The sequence below is a fragment of the Coffea eugenioides genome, chromosome 2 (assembly GCF_003713205.1).
Source record: "Coffea eugenioides isolate CCC68of chromosome 2, Ceug_1.0, whole genome shotgun sequence".
Classification (NCBI taxonomy): domain Eukaryota; kingdom Viridiplantae; phylum Streptophyta; class Magnoliopsida; order Gentianales; family Rubiaceae; genus Coffea; species Coffea eugenioides.
In genome coordinates, this window is record NC_040036.1 from 23,014,433 (window position 1) to 23,031,580 (window position 17,148).

The 17,148-nt window shown below is 36.2% G+C and overlaps 3 protein-coding genes across 5 annotated transcripts; 1 reads left to right on the forward strand and 2 right to left on the reverse strand.

Moving 5' to 3' along the window:
* The first annotated feature begins 81 nt into the window (after positions 1 to 81).
* LOC113760508 (endoplasmic reticulum-Golgi intermediate compartment protein 3-like) lies at positions 82 to 7,698 on the forward strand. 3 transcript variants are annotated; one of them, XR_003467057.1, is made up of 14 exons: positions 82 to 517; positions 1,728 to 1,801; positions 2,102 to 2,185; positions 2,374 to 2,454; positions 3,032 to 3,112; positions 3,554 to 3,646; positions 4,692 to 4,871; positions 5,030 to 5,097; positions 5,510 to 5,561; positions 5,976 to 6,029; positions 6,119 to 6,211; positions 6,500 to 6,566; positions 7,136 to 7,376; positions 7,493 to 7,698. XR_003467057.1 is itself a non-coding variant. In XM_027303115.1 (14 exons), the coding sequence occupies exons 1-13, from the start codon at positions 376 to 378 to the stop codon at positions 7,225 to 7,227; spliced, it is 1,161 nt and encodes a 386-aa protein (XP_027158916.1). In that variant the 5' UTR covers positions 82 to 375; the 3' UTR covers positions 7,228 to 7,269; positions 7,371 to 7,698. The 3 variants fall into 3 exon arrangements, 2 of the variants coding, with proteins under 2 accessions (XP_027158916.1, XP_027158915.1); XM_027303115.1 differs by having other exon boundaries at positions 7,136 to 7,269; positions 7,371 to 7,698; XM_027303114.1 differs by having other exon boundaries at positions 7,136 to 7,698.
* Positions 7,699 to 8,001: 303 nt separating this feature from the next.
* LOC113760507 (3',5'-nucleoside bisphosphate phosphatase) lies at positions 8,002 to 11,011 on the reverse strand. Its single transcript, XM_027303113.1, has 5 exons — positions 10,466 to 11,011; positions 9,615 to 9,739; positions 9,097 to 9,411; positions 8,841 to 9,010; positions 8,002 to 8,641 (listed from the first exon to the last, which is right to left on the reverse strand). Exons 1-5 carry the CDS (start codon positions 10,793 to 10,795, stop codon positions 8,223 to 8,225), a joined length of 1,359 nt encoding a protein of 452 aa, XP_027158914.1. The 5' UTR covers positions 10,796 to 11,011; the 3' UTR covers positions 8,002 to 8,222.
* Positions 11,012 to 14,489: 3,478 nt separating this feature from the next.
* LOC113759270 (probable inactive receptor kinase At2g26730) lies at positions 14,490 to 16,479 on the reverse strand. Its single transcript, XM_027301835.1, has 2 exons — positions 15,267 to 16,479; positions 14,490 to 15,172 (listed from the first exon to the last, which is right to left on the reverse strand). Exons 1-2 carry the CDS (start codon positions 16,477 to 16,479, stop codon positions 14,490 to 14,492), a joined length of 1,896 nt encoding a protein of 631 aa, XP_027157636.1.
* Between the last annotated feature and the right edge of the window lie 669 nt (positions 16,480 to 17,148).

Genomic DNA, 17,148 nt, shown 5'->3' on the forward strand with positions numbered 1-17,148 from the left:
AATAAGAAAGAAAAAAAATATAATAAAAGAAAAATATGTACATAAAGAAACAAATGAAACCAAACAAACACCCACCAAATCAAGAATCAAGCCCAGCTGCACAAAAAACAAAAGCTCTCTCCTTCTGCTTCTCGCCTCTCTGTTTTCTTTCGACCAAGTCGAGCAATTATTTGCTCTCCGGCGCCGGCAGCTCCCCGGAGCTAGCAGCCGCCACCGACCCACCTCGGGTCAGAGTTATACTTTCTTGATTGTGTCTCGAACGGAGACGGAGAGGAGAAAAAGAATTCTGGGAATTCTTTTGCTTCTCCTATATCATATTTGTAAAATAGCAATTGGTGGGCTGGTAAAGAGGGAATAGAGATTAGATAATTAGGGATGAATAAATTATTGAATAAAGTACGGAACTTGGATGCTTACCCGAAGATCAATGAGGATTTTTTCAGCCGTACGCTCTCCGGTGGTGTTATCACTCTTGTTTCCTCCATCGTTATGCTCTTGCTCTTCATCTCCGAGCTCAGTACGTCTCCTCTTGCACCCCCTCCCCCCACTCTTCTCCGCTTTCAATTATTCTTTATTTCTGGAGAGAAGAAAATTTGGCTTCTTTTTTTTTTTCTTTAATAATAATACTGCTTGGTTCATGTGAATTTCTTACCTTGTTCCCTGTGTAATTCAGCAATTCTGTATGAGTTCATTGCTATTCAAGTGGACAATTGTCGCTTTACTTGAGTTTGACATGATATTGGATGATTTTGTGATCGGTTGTCAACGTGGATACCTGCTTCGTATGAGAAGCAACTAGATTTCTAAATTGTTGTAAGAAAAGCTGTAATCTCATCTCAATAGGTCCAATTTTCAAGCTATTTTCCTAGTTCACGTTAAGAATTTCAAATTCTTGTGGATTGCGTACTGCCTATTTCAGGCTGCCTTCAGGTTCTTGAAGAATTATGGTCATTCACTTGAACGGTGTTATAACGAGTATGGATTTCTGGTTTCTGGCTAGGTTGGTTTGCCTCATTTGCTTAATGTAGAATCATCTTCTTCTTAGACAAACAAACAAACAAACAAAAAGATTTTGTTTATTTCTTAAATTAGTACTCCCATATCAAAAGAAGTAAAGACATTTAAGAGTCCCCAAGTTAGCAACAAGGTGGAGGGTCTTGTAGGAAAGTTAAAATTTTCAAATCACCGCCAAGTGGGAACTGATATTCTCCTATATATGGTGGTAGAACTGAGCAAGTTTTTCTGACAATCTAATTGGGAACTATGTGCAAGATACTGATAGAGAGATTCACCTATGTCTAATAGTAGAATTGAGCATTTTTTCTGACTAAATAAGAATGATGTGCAAGATATGGAAGGCGAAGAAGGTGGTCTCTCTGTGATGAAAACTCTCAGGCTGTCAAATGATGGGCTACTAAACTTCTCCTAAGAGCTTTTCAAATAGGATTCTAATACTGGTAACTTGTCTGCCAGATATACCATATGCTAAAGATTTTGGGCAGACAGGTTGTCCTTTTGATTTTACAAGTAGTTTTTGCAATTCCCTATGCGTCCAAACTACTTTAGTGGACTGACAAAAAGAAAAAAAGAAAAACTTTAGTAGAGCTTGCATAATATTTAACGCAATTTGGATCATGCGTTTGTGGTATCCTTTCCTTTGACTCCTTTAATTTGCATTTCTTAGTTGTGAATCTTATTGATCATTTGTGGCTTCTTACCAATTGCAGGGCTATATCTCCATACTGTTACAGAAACCAAGCTTGTAGTGGACACTTCAAGGGGAGGAAAACTACATATCAATGTAAAGAGTATTACTCTGTGTAAAATGATGCAAGTGTCCTATTATACTCTTCATGTTTATTTCTTACTCAATCCCTTGTCTTCAACTTGTATAATCATTTGCTTTATGGAAATCATCATGGTCTTACTAGTTACCATTGTGTAATGATTTCAGGATGCTTTGAACTTAATTTAATTAACTTGATACTTTCTTATGGAGATATTTTCATTGTTTTGAGTGATAATCAGGACATTGCATGGACCTGGTTTGCTGTTAATTTCTTCATAGAAATACTAATTGGTGCTTTTTTTTTTGTGACAGTTTGATGTCACTTTTCCTGCCATTCGGTGTTCATTACTTAGTCTTGATGCCATGGATATCAGTGGGGAGGAACATCTGGACATAGTATGTAATGCTTGCTATACTGATGTGAATTTTTTTGGCACTAGTTGTAGCATGAAGCTATCATGATTCAAATGGTTTATCTCCTACTTGGGCAAATTGTTTGTCCTCTTTGTTGTTGCCTCTCTTTCCTGAATACTATAAGACTTTGACCTGCTTGATCAGTTAAAGATGCCTTCCTGACCTTTCAGAGACATGACATATTCAAGAAGAGAATCGATTCTTATGGTAATGTGATTGAAGTCAGACAGGATAAAATTGGTGCTCCTAAGGTAAGTTATTACAATCCTTTTGTCCGAGAAATCTTGCTTTGAAGCATCTTGTTTTGTGTATAAGTTGGTAATGCATGTTTTATCAACTACCTATTGTCTGTAAGTCTTCACTAGGAATGTGTAGTTCCAAGCCTTTATCAGTTGAGTGAGTTGAAACTGGCGGAAAAAAGCACAACTATGTCTGCAAATCTGATATAATTGCCAACAATATATTGAATCTTGCTCTGACTATTCAAGCATTAACATCACCAATACTGCTGGATTCAATAGTCTAGTATGGCCTTGAATGTTTCCATATGGTGACAAGCAGGACGTTTGCCTATGAGATGCTTTAGAAAAATTCTTATATTTAAATGAACACATATAGAGGCCTGATGTGTTTTGCACTTCTGTCTTTGAACTGTATTTTAAGTTGTCTTTAGTAATTGTCTCATGTTAAATTTAGACATTCATTTTCAGAAAGAGGGAGTATCTTTTGTGATAAATTGCATGTTCTTTGTGTTGAGAGCTGTTACTCTTGAGAGTAATTGGCTGCCTTCTATTCATTATGTTGTTTCTCCAATTAACCTGAATCCAGGTTGAGAAGCCTTTACAAAGACATGGTGGCCGGCTAGAGCACAATGAGACCTATTGCGGTTCATGTTATGGAGCAGAACTGGTATGTCTACTTGTTTTGCTCTGATTGGGTGTAATTTTTCAATATTGAGATGAGAGTTATCTGGGGAGATACACGTGTAACTTTAGGATAGATAGATAGATATCAGAGAGAGAGAGAGATCAGTGATTTTAGTGCTACAGTTAAGGAATTGATTGAAAATAATGATAATGTAGTTGTGGTTTATGGGATCAAAGGACTAATTTGCAGTTGAATTTGGACAAAATGACAAGTAAAGTCAAATCATATTTAGCGTGAAAGCATTGACTTAAAAATAAAAGTCAAAGGTGTTAAGAAATACATGAATGTGCATGTCCAAGCATTGGGGCAGATGGAGCTGTTCAATTGAGTGGCCTCTGATGTGCAGAATGTTATGTGGGCTTTCAGCTTTGTTACTTTTTATTTTTATTTTTATGTATTTATTTATTTCTTTCTTTTTTGCAGTCAGATGATGATTGTTGTAATTCATGTGAAGAAGTTCGTGAGGCTTACCGTAAAAAAGGTTGGGGGTTGACAAATGTGGATTTGATCGACCAGGTTGGAATGAAAATGCATGTTATACTTTCTGAATGATCTTAATTATTGGTAGCTAATGGCTTCTGAGCGTGAGAAAATGAGATGGCTTGACATCATTCTCCAGTTTGAAACAGTAGAAGTGCTTCTATAAGACATCTGTGCTTTAGTTAGTGACTTGATTCACTTGTGTTACTATATCATGGATATTTATCATGGGAAAAGACAGAAATTTAAGAGGAAAAGTTTCAAGGAAATGAAAAATGTTATATACCTTAATTGTACTTCATATGGATTGCCATGTGCTGAGGACAAATTTTATATTGTCATATCGATTATCAATGCATACAGTAATTTGAGGCGGCCTAGAACATAAAATGTGGATTAGATATGTTAATGCATAATATTTGAAATATGAATTTTACATAGAGACAAAAAAGCAAGAGATGACGGTATCATAATAAAATGAGAACTACAGTGCTTGTGACTTGGAAATGGGAAACTTAAGTAGGATACTGCTTTCCCAGTCTTGAAGTTAAAGGAGAATCTGCTTTTAAAATGTGACCATAAACTCACTTATTTTTGTATTGATATGCTTGAACTGAACCTTCTTTTATGAATTTTTTTCAATATGTCCGTTAGGGGAGAGGTACACAGAATCATTTTCAATAACAGTTATCTAGAGTTGACTGAACATTGTTACCCCCTGCATATGAAGATGCGTTTGGGCGGGCATACAGCTGAGGTTGTAATCAAGAGTTCAATAAGCACTTGCACACCACTTTGCGATATTTTTGACACTCATGTAATGTTAATTTCACATACTATAAATGTGGTCCTTCTAGACTGCACATTGCAGGCTAATTAGAAAGAAAAATGAGCAATTGATGATTTTGCAAAAAGACTTGAAACTCATAAATATGAAATTGCCAAAAATGAAGGGTAATGCGTAGATTTTGTATTCAGTATTCAAGCGGGTTATACAGTTTGCATGGGCTTTTCTTCTGTTCCTACATACGTGTCATCATCTTAAGTCTCAGTTTTTGGTGTGATATGTTGCTGATGCCAGTGCAGAAGAGAAGGTTTTATTCAACAGATTAAAGATGAAGAAGGTGAAGGATGCAATATTCATGGATCTTTGGAGGTTAATAGAGTGGCTGGAAATTTTCATTTTACCCTTGGTAAAAGCTTTCATCAGTCAAATGTTCATGTGCATGATTTGCTGGCTTTATCTACAGAGAGTTATAATGTAAGATCTGATTTTTCTTCCCAGGATGTTGTTATAAAACTTAATATTTACTGTGATTATTTTTATTATTGAGTTGAAAACAAAAACCTTTCTGTTTAGTTTGTCTTGAATTCTAAGTATTTGGTCTTCATAACTCTGATTCTTTGCTGGCAATGCAGATAAGCCACAAAATTAATAAGCTAGCCTTTGGAGATTCTATTCCTGGAGTCGTAAACCCACTAGATGGGTAATTTTCTTTGGAACTTCATAATTGCTTTTAATTGTCTATATGTTATTTATTTATTTTTTGAATTGAGAAGTTGTCTTCCTGATGCTTTTCGAGATTATGATAGTTCTCAGTTCTTTTTGGAATAGGTTTCAGTTATGAAATCAAGAAGAAGCTTATGTCCTTGTTATGTGGGTTGCATCTGTGCATATTCCTACTTGAAAATAAGTCCTACTAACAATGTTTACTTTTCATGCACAAATCGTCTTATTTTTCGTGTAACTATTAGTATGGAGTGCTTTTGAGCAGTGAAATTAGCTCTCAGTATATCTTCAACCCAGCCTTCCCCAGATAAGAGAAAGGGTTGACTGTTAAATCTTATGAGTTCTTTCACTGGAATATTTATTTTCTGCTTTATCTGTTTGCAACTTAGAGTGCACTGGGAGCATGAAACACCAAATGGAATGCATCAGTATTTTATTAAGGTAATATTTATTATTAATTCTTTGCTTTCTCTCCATCTATATGACTCAGCTTTTCTTATTCTGTATCAATCCTTTAAAAATCTTAAGCTGCTCCCCCATCGCATTTATCCCCCCTTTTTATTTAAAAATTAAGAACAAGATACACAAATTTAATATAAAATGAAAATCTGGCTTCAGCAATCATACATCATTTGCCTTTTTGGGAAGTGGAAAAGATTTTCATATGAACCATTAATGAGTTCTATGGGTGTTTTACTGAATATATTTGCAGATCAAGAATTATATGAGCATTACTAAGTTTCAAGATATTGACACTGAAGTTGTGGTTCATATGAGCCATTTTGAGTTTTAGAATTGAATTTAGTGGCTGTTGAATTGAGAATGTTTAGTTAACATCTCTGATGACATTTGCAGGTGGTTCCCACTATATATACTGATATTAGAGGCCGTAGTATTGAGTCAAATCAGGTATGCTTAAACATATTGGACATGATATCTTGTTTCGTTGCACTAATTTTTTATCCATGTCATAATTAAGGCCCCTTCTGTTGGTGCAGTTCTCGGTGACAGAGCATTTTAAGAGCTCAGAAGCGGGTCATTCTCGTACACTTCCTGGGGTTTTCTTCTTTTATGACCTTTCTCCTATTAAGGTTAGTTCGGTTTTTCCATTACTGTGGTGCAGGAAGTCTCATTCAATTAATCCGAACTAGTACAGTTTCTTTTAATAACAAAAAACTGTCTATTCAAATATTCTAAAAACTATTAGACTGAAGGCATCTGTTTTGATGATGTGGATTAGAGATTTATGTTAACAACCGTAGTGCGGATAAGGAATCACAGGAAAAATGGGAAGGAGAGAGAGAGAGATTGATCAGAAAGCAGAAAGTATTTTTGGAACTAAGCTGAAAAGTGGTATTTTCTGATATTTGTTTTTACAGGTGACATACAAGGAGGATCATGCATCTTTCTTACACTTCATGACCCATATTTGTGCAATTGTTGGAGGTAATACGATGGTTCAATTTATTTCCGGTCTCATTCTCATCTTTTCTCATCCATAGTGCTTAATTGTCTCATGGATACTGTTCTGATATGTGTGTGTGTGTGTGTGAGAGAGAGAGAGAGAGAGAAGGGGAGTGGGAGAGGAATTACCACCATATGAAGCACAAAGATCATTATTGGAAGTGTTGTCTCACCACAATAAGTTCACCAGCACGATTCGAACATATAGCAAAATTTAATTTCTCGCTGACACATGTTAATGGCCATGGAAATGTTGTAGTGTTCTTTGCATAACAAAAAGAATTGTCCTTTAATACTTAGACATTTAACCCGAACAACATCTTAAAACTAAGAGAAATAGTTAAAAAGACGTTGCTGAGATGAGTTGTGACCTTCATGGTTTATTATGTTGTGAATTTGATAAGTCTCTCATTTAGCCTTTCAGCATATAAATTTATGACTTTGGAACCAGTTTTAAGCCCATTGTCTAACATGTAGTCATTTTGTTTCATCTTTGGCTCCATGCATGTGGCTTCTTTTTAATACACTTTGAAATCCATTTTCTTTTTCAGGTATCTTCACAATTGCTGGAATAGTAGATGCATTGATTTACCATGGTCAAAAGGCATTGAAGAAAAAGATGGAAATCGGAAAATTCAGCTAATGTGGTTTCATTGTGCGATACTGCTTCATTTTCATTTGATAGGTTTGACTAAGCTATGCGTTCAAATGTGAAGCAGTTGGGCGAATTTTTGCCCCTTGACGAGTCTCTTTAGTGCTGAACTTTTCTGTTCTATCTGATGACAGTCACAGGTGAAAACCTAAGCACCAAGCAAGCCAATACTACGTTGATATGATATCCATCTTCTTTTTTGTTGGCTCAATTTAGTGAGTTCTGATTGATTCTTGGATTGACTCGTGATGTTTAGTGTGCAGTAAGATTCCAAGTTTTCATGTCTACAAGGTTGCTGGATGGCCTCTGTCATTTGAGAACTGGGGGACTGTTTTAGACTGAATGTACTTTCATAGACAATCCCTGTCTGATGGCTAAAGTTGCATTTTGTTCTGATTCATTTATCAAAAGAAAGGAAGGAAATTAGCCCTTTAGTTTTAGTATATAAATTTCAGTTTAATATTCTGCAGGGTTTTTTCATAGAGAGAGTCGAGCATGTGCAGGTTTGTCAATACATTGCATGATTGCAGCTAGCAAACTCGGTACTTAAGGTCGTTTGATATCATGTGTCTTGCGTATAGCTGATTGTACGGTCACGAGCCTGCACAAGTAGTCATGGTTGCTTGGCTACTAATGTCAGGCCAGCCATCGTACCCCGAAAAAAAAAAGAAGGTCTGATAAGTGTAAGAATACCGAAGTTTGTTAAACATCCTCCTCCTTAGGAAAGCGTCTGAAGGAGCGAGTAATAGGCATTTCAATACGTGGTTTGCACTTGACAAGGTAGAGAGAGTTTCTTTTTTCATTAGCTTCTTCTAGAACAAGGTGAAATGAAAAGCCACTTCAATAGGCAAAAAGGGAGATTGACAAATGATGCTTCAAGGAAAACTCTGAACATAACCCGCAAAAAAGGACTCCAAAACTGAATATCCTCACCATCCCAGACAACAAGGGGAGCAAAGAAACAAATCTCGATTCCAACGTGATGTTTACTTTGTTCTTGCAGCATCAGTCTCAGGCTGTGCGTGACTGACTGAAACAGCGGAGAGCTTTAGCTTGATAGCCTCGAGCTCTGGATTCAGTCTCTCTTCCTTTGTCAGCCACAAGGATAACAAATGGTTAATCAAGTCACTGGCAGAACTAAAAGCAGAAATACTCTTACGCAGCCTTATTTTCTCAAACTTGGTTATAAATTGAAAATTTGCATCATTGGGATCTTTGACATATTTTTCCAAGATATCCACAATAGCCTTGAACCAAATTGGGCGGGCAACCTTAAGAAATTCATGCACCGACGACATCGGAAGGCTCACGCTCCCCAGATCAGACTCATGCTGTCCATCTCTCCCATGGTAATCTGATCCTCCAAGCTTCACAAGACCATATGCATCAGCAAGGTCGCTGTAAACTGTTTTATCAAGAAAAGGTGATTCAAGCTATCATTACAAACCGCACACGCCCCAAAAGATGATTGAAGAGAATACATTGTATTCTGATACTCGAGATGAAAATTTTCTTTTGAGGAATTACAAATGTGCACAATGAGTTTGGAAATCCAATAGATGAAACAGAAAGTAAAATAAGGCAACACAGTATGAATGATGTACCTGCCAGTTTCCCATCACTTCTGTAAGTTTCTATTCCATGCAAGCCTGCTTCTGTTAGCCTTCTAATCACAGCCACTGGGTTTTTTAGTGCCCAGGGATGTGCCAGAACTGCAACACCTCCTGTTTTACATATCAGTTCAACTGCTTCCTCTGCATTTGGCTCACTTCCCCTGAACAAGACATTCTAATTAATCTATAGACATCATATCAACCAACTTTAGGGACACAGAAAAATTAACTATATCACACTAATTACGTAGAATAAGCAGGTCCACCATCGTAAAGATATCTTGAAAAGGCCTGTTTTAGGTTCTCTACATGGCCTGCTTCAACCAAAGCACGAGCAACATGCAGCCTACCAGGAGCAACCCCTGTGCCTGCAATCTTGGTTATGTGCTCCCACTTGAGAGGCAGCTTCAATTTGTTTAATTTTGAAACCATGCTCTTTGCACGAAGGAAACGTCCATTCCTTATACCAAGTAGCAGCTTCTCTAATTCCTCTATCCTTGTTGGTCCACACACACTATAGTATGCGAGAATATGAACTGGTTCTTCTGATCCTGTCTCTCCTCTGTATATTTCATGTTGAATGTCAGAAAGGAAATGAAACTTGCAAATGAAAAATAAATAAATCAGCAATCCATTAACAATCAATGAGACTGTGGCGCAAGACAGCCACTAAAAGTTAATAGAAGAACAACCTGACCAGCTAAAACGTGTTTTAGCTACTGTTACTTAATGCTGGATATAATTAAGCCAAAATGATGACTTTACCTTGGATAGAAAACTGTGCTAACTTCAACTCCTGGAATAATCTTGATCCCAAATCTGAAAGCTGCTTCCTGGGCTTCAGGTATACCAGACAGTGTATCGTGATCTGTCAAAGCAAGAACTTTCACCTGTTCAGGATATACATAATAAAATAAGTTGTAGTACTCTAACCACATAATACTCATTAAAAAAGCATAGACTAGCAGCATATGTCGTAGCTAATAAATATTAGAAGAACAACAATGGATTGAAGATCTTCTAAAGGATTGAATTATAAATTCATGGCATATAAGTCCATCAAGGTAAATAATTCATTATCATAAGCGATGTTGAGTTGCAAGCATTGGAAAAAAATGATTCTAGACGAATGAGCACAGGGCAAGGTTTCCAAACAGACATCTCTAGTGGACGATGATTGTGGTCCAAATGTACTTAACCATTGTAATTTCACAAAATCTGAGCCACGCAGTACCCTTCTCAGAGTTTTTGAATACACTTTCCCATCAGATTCCAAAATCAGAAACTAGTTATCAAAGTAACCTCTCCCTGTTTTCTCTCCAATTGAAATTCCCTTGCGAATCACTTACATACACTAAAAAAGACCAAACAAAAGAGAAGCAGTCCTTTTTTTTTTCTAATAAATTAGGTAAAGGCTTCAACTTTTTATAGAGCAAAACATGATCCTCTGAGCTCAATCATACGCTAAAAACAATTCCAATATCAGATTCTTCAAAACACAGTCCAGATAATAAAAATAGAACAAGTCCCAAAAGGAAATGGCCTTTCACAAATTCCCAGATTTAACACATAAGAATTACTAGTACAGACAAAGATCGAATTAGGAGAACTCTCACCCCATTTTGATGGGCTCTTTCAACAAGCTTGGTCGGTGATAAGAACCCATCACTGTGAATCGAATGACAGTGAAAGTCAAAGACCAGCCTCTCCTTTGGATGATTCCAGTGCACCACCCCAAAGTCATCAATAATTTCAGCGGCAGATGATGAATTCGCAGAATTGTCCAAGAAGACCCATTCACTTACGGATTTATATGCTACAGTTTGTTCAAGACTCAATTTTCTCTTGCTACCACCTCTCTTCTTCTTCTTCTTGTTTTTTATGTTGCCATTATTAGAGCAATTGGTACCATATGGTTTCTTTGGGCTATCTTTTTCACCCAACATTGGAAGTTTTTTTTTTTTTTCAGAAGAAATCTGTTACTACAAGAATCAAGGAAAGGCTAGGCACGCAAGGGATCTTTTTCTTGACGTGGGGCTTTTATAGCAAAAGGGATGTTATGCCGGGATAGAAGCAGGATCACTTGTCGCAGCAGACTAGGGGAAATAGTACAGCATTGTTATATGGGGGTTCGCATAGCATATTATTATCGCAGCAGCAAAAATAGACAGCCTAGGCCTTAGAGAAGAGATATGCCAGTGGCAACGTTGTTGTAGTTTTTTTTTTCACTTCTACACGGATTGTGTCTTATCTTAATCTGAATCTTCTAGCGATTAGTCCAGTTCATCACACGATCGAGTTGTCAAGGCTCCTCCTTGCTCTCACACGATTCCAACCATAGTAGAGGTGCCACCATTTGTTTGGATATTAGATTATTTATATAAAAAAAAAAATTATTTGAGTGTATTTGAATAGAAATTTATTTGAAATATTATTGAGAATAATTATTGTAGCATTTTTTTGTGATATAATATATATTAGATAAAAATATAATTGGAAAGGCAAAAAAAAATGTGTTGAAAAATATATTTATGATGCAAGTAAGGTAAATAATTTTGGTGCAAATAATGCAAGCAAATTGTTAAAGTGTTTAAATGTTTTATGGGTTTAGTATATAATAAAAGAGATAATACATGTAAGTTGAGGAATTAATAGAAGAAAGTAAGAAATCATACTACAAGGAATATCATGAACCAACAAATCTATAAAGAAAAAGGGTTTTTGGCATTTTCAATGCCTACATATTTTTTTTGGGAGAAATCCTTTAAAACATCCTTTACATTCCATCAAATGAATTTTATCATCCAAAAGGCATAAAGCCTCTCGCTCTTTAAAAGTGCTTCAAAAATTATAAAATTTGTAAAAACACATGACGGTTAAGTCAAAGTAATTTGAGCATCAAAAAATAAAAGGAATTTCATCCACTCTTTTTTTTAAAGAGTGGCATTAATCCTATAATTAAATTTTTTTAATATTGTAAAGTTTTATGTCACTTACAAGTTACACAACTTGTTAAAGGTCAAATTCCACTTTAGTTAAAAGTATAAGGTGGCTCTATAGGAATTTTTAAAAAATAAAAGGTTTTATATCTTTCAGCGATACCACAAGGGGTTTCGTATATTTTTTAAAATGTTAACTTTACACTCCTTACAAATTCAAGTTAGCAAAATTTGGTCTCAATCTAAATTTTTGACCACTTTTAAGTGTAAAATTACCACATGACCTACATGAAATCATTTTTTATGTATAAAAGGTTAATCTTACTTTTTTAGTGATAAAAATAAAGATGAATAGGAAAAACTAAATATGATTCGGGGCCGACCCTACTTTTTTTAATGCAAAAGTGAATAAAAATTGGGTTATTTGTTAACTACAAATAGGATCTTTAACTTTTTTGCTTTAAAAAAAAACTATGTATGGGTCATGTAATGAATTTAGAGTAAAAAATAGTTGACAATTTAGATTGACTTACTATTGTAAGGGTCGCAAATTTATCATTTTAAAAATGAAAGACGAAAAAATTCATTTGGCAATATGTAACGACGTTTTGAACAATTTTTTCATTTTTTTAAAAAATATTCTTGTAACCTCCCAAATGCTGAGAAACCTTCATCCAAACTGCATTTGCAGATCACCCGGATAACGAATGATTTGGGTCTCTTAACTAATAATATTTATTTAATATAATCTAGCTAGCTTTTTTTTTTCGGTGCAATATCAAGCATGTGACCTTTGGGAATAAGAAATTGAAGTTTCTTGAGTTTCGACCATACAAATCTCAATTTTACATATTCGTCAAGTGCATGTAAACAAATTGATTTTTTCTACGGCAAATGAATTGTCACGGTTGAATTTTATTTCTACAGTAATTCCTGTTGAAAATGACAAAACTATACATTTCCACATCCAAATTACATTCGACCTGGAAGAATATTTTTGGCATTTCATTCAATAATAACTGTGAAAATAAAATTCAAATTGTGACGTTAACACTATCCTTTCTTTTACGTATATACCCATGTTGAATTGTTCGAGCCAGAGGAGTTGAAGCAACCTTAAGTTGTGTGTTTGGATTGAAGATTATTTTACTTTATTTGCACCTTATTTACACACACTGATTTGCTTGCATCATCAATACATTTTTCAATTATCTTTTTATCTCACATACATCATCTCAGAAAAAATGCTACAGTAAAAATATCTCAAATAATTTACAATCCAAACATAAAAAGAAGAAGCAACCTTGTTACCAGCGGGTATTGTCTGCTTGGCTAGCGGCCGTAGCCTTTGACAGATAGCTTATCTGCACCATGCACAAGAATGGCTGCAAGGCAAAGTGCGTGCAGGCACCAATGCATGCCATTGAGAGTGCTGTACAAATTGATTCAATTAGTAAGAATGAATTATATTTTCGTAATAAGAACGGATCATTTATTTGTAAACGATTATACGTTTGAATTCTGCTGTTGATATAAAAATTGCATTAATGAACTGTACGTAACAATTTATTTAAGCAATCTCAGATACATGTTCTGTTTTGATCCACGGTCACGATAGAAGTAGAATACAGCCAAACATTTACTGAAAAAGGAAAAACTTTTCGTGATGGGATGGGTGAAAAAAAAAAAGCATGCCCTTAACTCTTCAGTGTGCTGTCATTTGATAGATCTTAATGTTGTCACTTTTTCGGGGAAACTGAACTTTGCTTCTTCTTGTTGTACTGGTAAGCATTGCATGTTGTACCACTTTCATACAGTGGATAGGATCACAATTCAGAGCAAAGGTATCTCATTTTCGGATGGTTATATAGCACAGATACCAGTACAGAAACAGCCTTACACGCTAGTAGAAGTCACATCAGGAGGTGGTTTGGTGGCAACAGCGAGAATGCAAAAGTCGAATAGAAGAAGTAGATGTTGGAGAGTAGGAAATTACAAGAGAAGAAGAAATCGTTTGGGTGCGTAATTACTCGTGTGATATTCTAGGTTTACTTTTAGGATTAGTTTATTAAAAATCAAATGGTTATAATGAAATAGTATACCTTCATTAATAAGTAAGGTGGTGCAAAATGATAAATCATCCATCGATGTAAAGTTAAGTTAATTTATACGGCGTCTAAAAAACTTACTTTTTATTTAATAACTTGGACTCAACAATTTGTTTTTAAGTTGACAACCAACTCCAAGTGAAGGGATGGTATTGAAACATGCTTAAGCTTTACTAACAATCAGCCGTATTTTTTCCTTTCTTTTTTAACAATCAATAATATATTCTTTATCGAACAGGTTGAGCTTCCAGGTTCCAACAGGTTTGCTGAGTTGTGAATTGTTTGTATTGATCATACCATCATGGATTAGTTGTAATCTTATTTCTTTTTTAAAAAACAAAGTACAGTAGATTGAACGCTAATCTAATGAAAGCTAGAAAAGAAGAGTATTTACTTAGGAACAAGAATCACCAGAGTTTATTCACACTCATATACAAATGACCTTTACCAACCAGGAATGCTTTTCAGGTGGCTTCTTACTCTCCGAAACACAAGAAAATCAATTTGTTGGCTTTCAACCTTTGCTAATATACTAATATAGGAAAGTACATCACAGACAAAATTGCAATAAGGCCAATGCAAGAAAAAATAAATTATCGTCGATCGTCTAAAGTTGTAGTACTCCTGGATGGAGTTGACATGGATTCATCCGTGAGCGATCGATCCATTGATGAAAACTCTTCCTCATCTTCGGAATCGGCCGTTACGACTATGTTCTCAACTTCTCTTGCAACCTCACTCATTTCAGGGCGATTTTCAGGGGAACTTGCACAACATCTCATTGCAATCTGCAGTAGTTTTAGCATCCCATGATTGGCACTTCTCTGAACTGCTATTTCAACATCAAAAATCTCAGCTGTCCATTCTTCTCTGACTGCGCGATGAACCCACCTGCAAAGATCAACTGCATTGGTCCCTGGTGGGGCTGAATCAGCTGAAACTCTCCCTGTTACCAGCTCCAGGAGTAAGCAGCCATAGCTCCAAACATCAGACTTTCTTGACACCTTTTTGTGACTTTGGTATTCGGGTGATTTGAATGCAATCATACGTTGAGCTGCCAGTGGAGCTGCTACAAGTGAAGTTAGCCCATAATCCGTTACAAGGACACCATCATTTTCATCAAGAAGTACATTGGATAGCTTCAAATTTCCATGTGGGACAACGTTTGTTGACTTGGTGTTGAGGTGTAGATATTCCAATGCTCGACCTACACCACGAGCTACTGATAATCTTGAGCTCCACCGAAAAGGAATTCGAGTTGGTTTCCCCTTTCCCTCTGTAAGACACATCAGCAGAAGAGCTTAACGCATCCATCTTACTGATTTATACTCCAAAAACACTGCTAATAATGATAAATTGATTATACTTACCATTAAGTCGGTTGTACACGTTTCCGTTTGAAGCAAATTTGTATAGTAGTAGCTTTTCATCTTTGGAATAGTAATAGGCAAGAAGAGATAGCAAGTTTGGATGCTTTTGATGAGCAATCAGTCTTACTTGTTTCATGAATTCTTCACCGCTTAAAGGTTTCAAGTCCTTTAGTCGTTTTACGACAATTGGTCCCCTTTCCAGCATAGTCTTATAGCAGTTACCAAAGTTGCCTTTACCCAAACCTTCAGCAGATGCTTTTAGGAGATCGTCAAGTTCAAATTTCCTATCTTCATTTACGAACACAAGCTTCCCTTTCTCTACTTCATCAGCTGCTACCCTATTTCCCCCCGTTTCCATTTTAATCTTCTCATCCTTTTCTTCGTCCCCGACCAAAACGTGCTTTTCCTCCAGTTTTTTCTTGAGGTTTTTATACTTCTTAAAGAAAATAATGCAGAGGAATAAAAGAATGATCAAAGCAACAACATTAACAACTAATAAGATTGGAACAAGTTTAGACGACTTTGAACTTTTTGACTTGTTAGTATCGGACGTATCATTTTTGCTGTTGCAGTCTGAGGAAGATGGAGGGCCGCACAAGTTTGGATTACCAACGTACGAAAACCGGTTGAATGATTGAAGGACTTTAGTATTGGGAATTGGCCCCGAAAGATTGTTGTAAGACACATTGAATTCCCTCAAGCTAGTCTGATCAAACGATGGAATTGAACCACTCAAATTGTTAGCTTGAAGTTGCAATGATGCCAAGGAATTGAGCTTTAGAAGGGACAACGGTATTGCTCCATCAAACCTGTTGCCTGATAAATCAATGTCTGTCAACTTCTGATTGTTCGAGAAGCCCATCAGTGGTCCTGAAATTGAGTTGTCTTTGAAGCTCAGAATTGATAACTCTGTCAGGTTGAGAAGTGAATCAACTTTGATTTCTCCGGTTAGGCCCAAATTTTCCAATCTTACTCCGGTAACTCTTCCATTCAAACACTCAATGCCAAACCAGTAGGGAGGATCGTTCTCGTAACACATGACCTTAGTCCAGTTATGATGAAGAAACGAATTGCTAAAACCGGCTACGAGAGCCAAAAGGGCATCTCTTTCCTCTCCGTGGAAGCCATTTTGACCATCGTCAGCTGTGATTTTTGGACATAGTAGAAGAAGATATAGAAGAAGGAAGTGCTCGAGGAACTTAGTAAACGTCATTCTACAATTCAATGGAGAAGCCATTTGGTTGAACCTAGCATGGATGAGCCTCGTACAAATAGAAAGGTACGTAGCAAATAAGTTAGCTAGATGGATTTGTAAAATATATATTCACGGTGGGATGCCATGCCGGCTACTAGTTTCCAGTGTTGAAGGGGAAAACAAGGACGATCAAAACAGAGATCAGATAAAAATCTCATGATCTGAGAATCCTAGAAAACGACTTCTTCATAAATTGTTTTTACGTAGGATCAATCACTTGAGCCAAGCTAACTGATTGTTTTGCAAGGAACCTTGGCTTTTTAAACAAGGGGATTGTCGCATGCATATTCCTGCTATTTGGCTTGGTTGGTTACAAAATCTTCCCATTGATCTATATGCAAAATGCTAGAATGGGTAAACGAACTTGCCTCCTCACCTAAGGAATTTTCGGGGTACAAGATAGCCAACTGTGTTAATTAACGGAGGAAACAAGGGATGGAACCAGTTTGTCCGAGGAAAATATCTAGGTAGAATTAGCTGCAACAAAATATTCATAGAATTCAATATCAATAGCATAGCATACGATGGCAAATTTAAAGCATATTCTCAACAAAACACGGATGGATTTGCCTCTTCCTTCACAAAAAAGATATTCTTGCAATGATAAGCAAGCCCCGAATACGCATG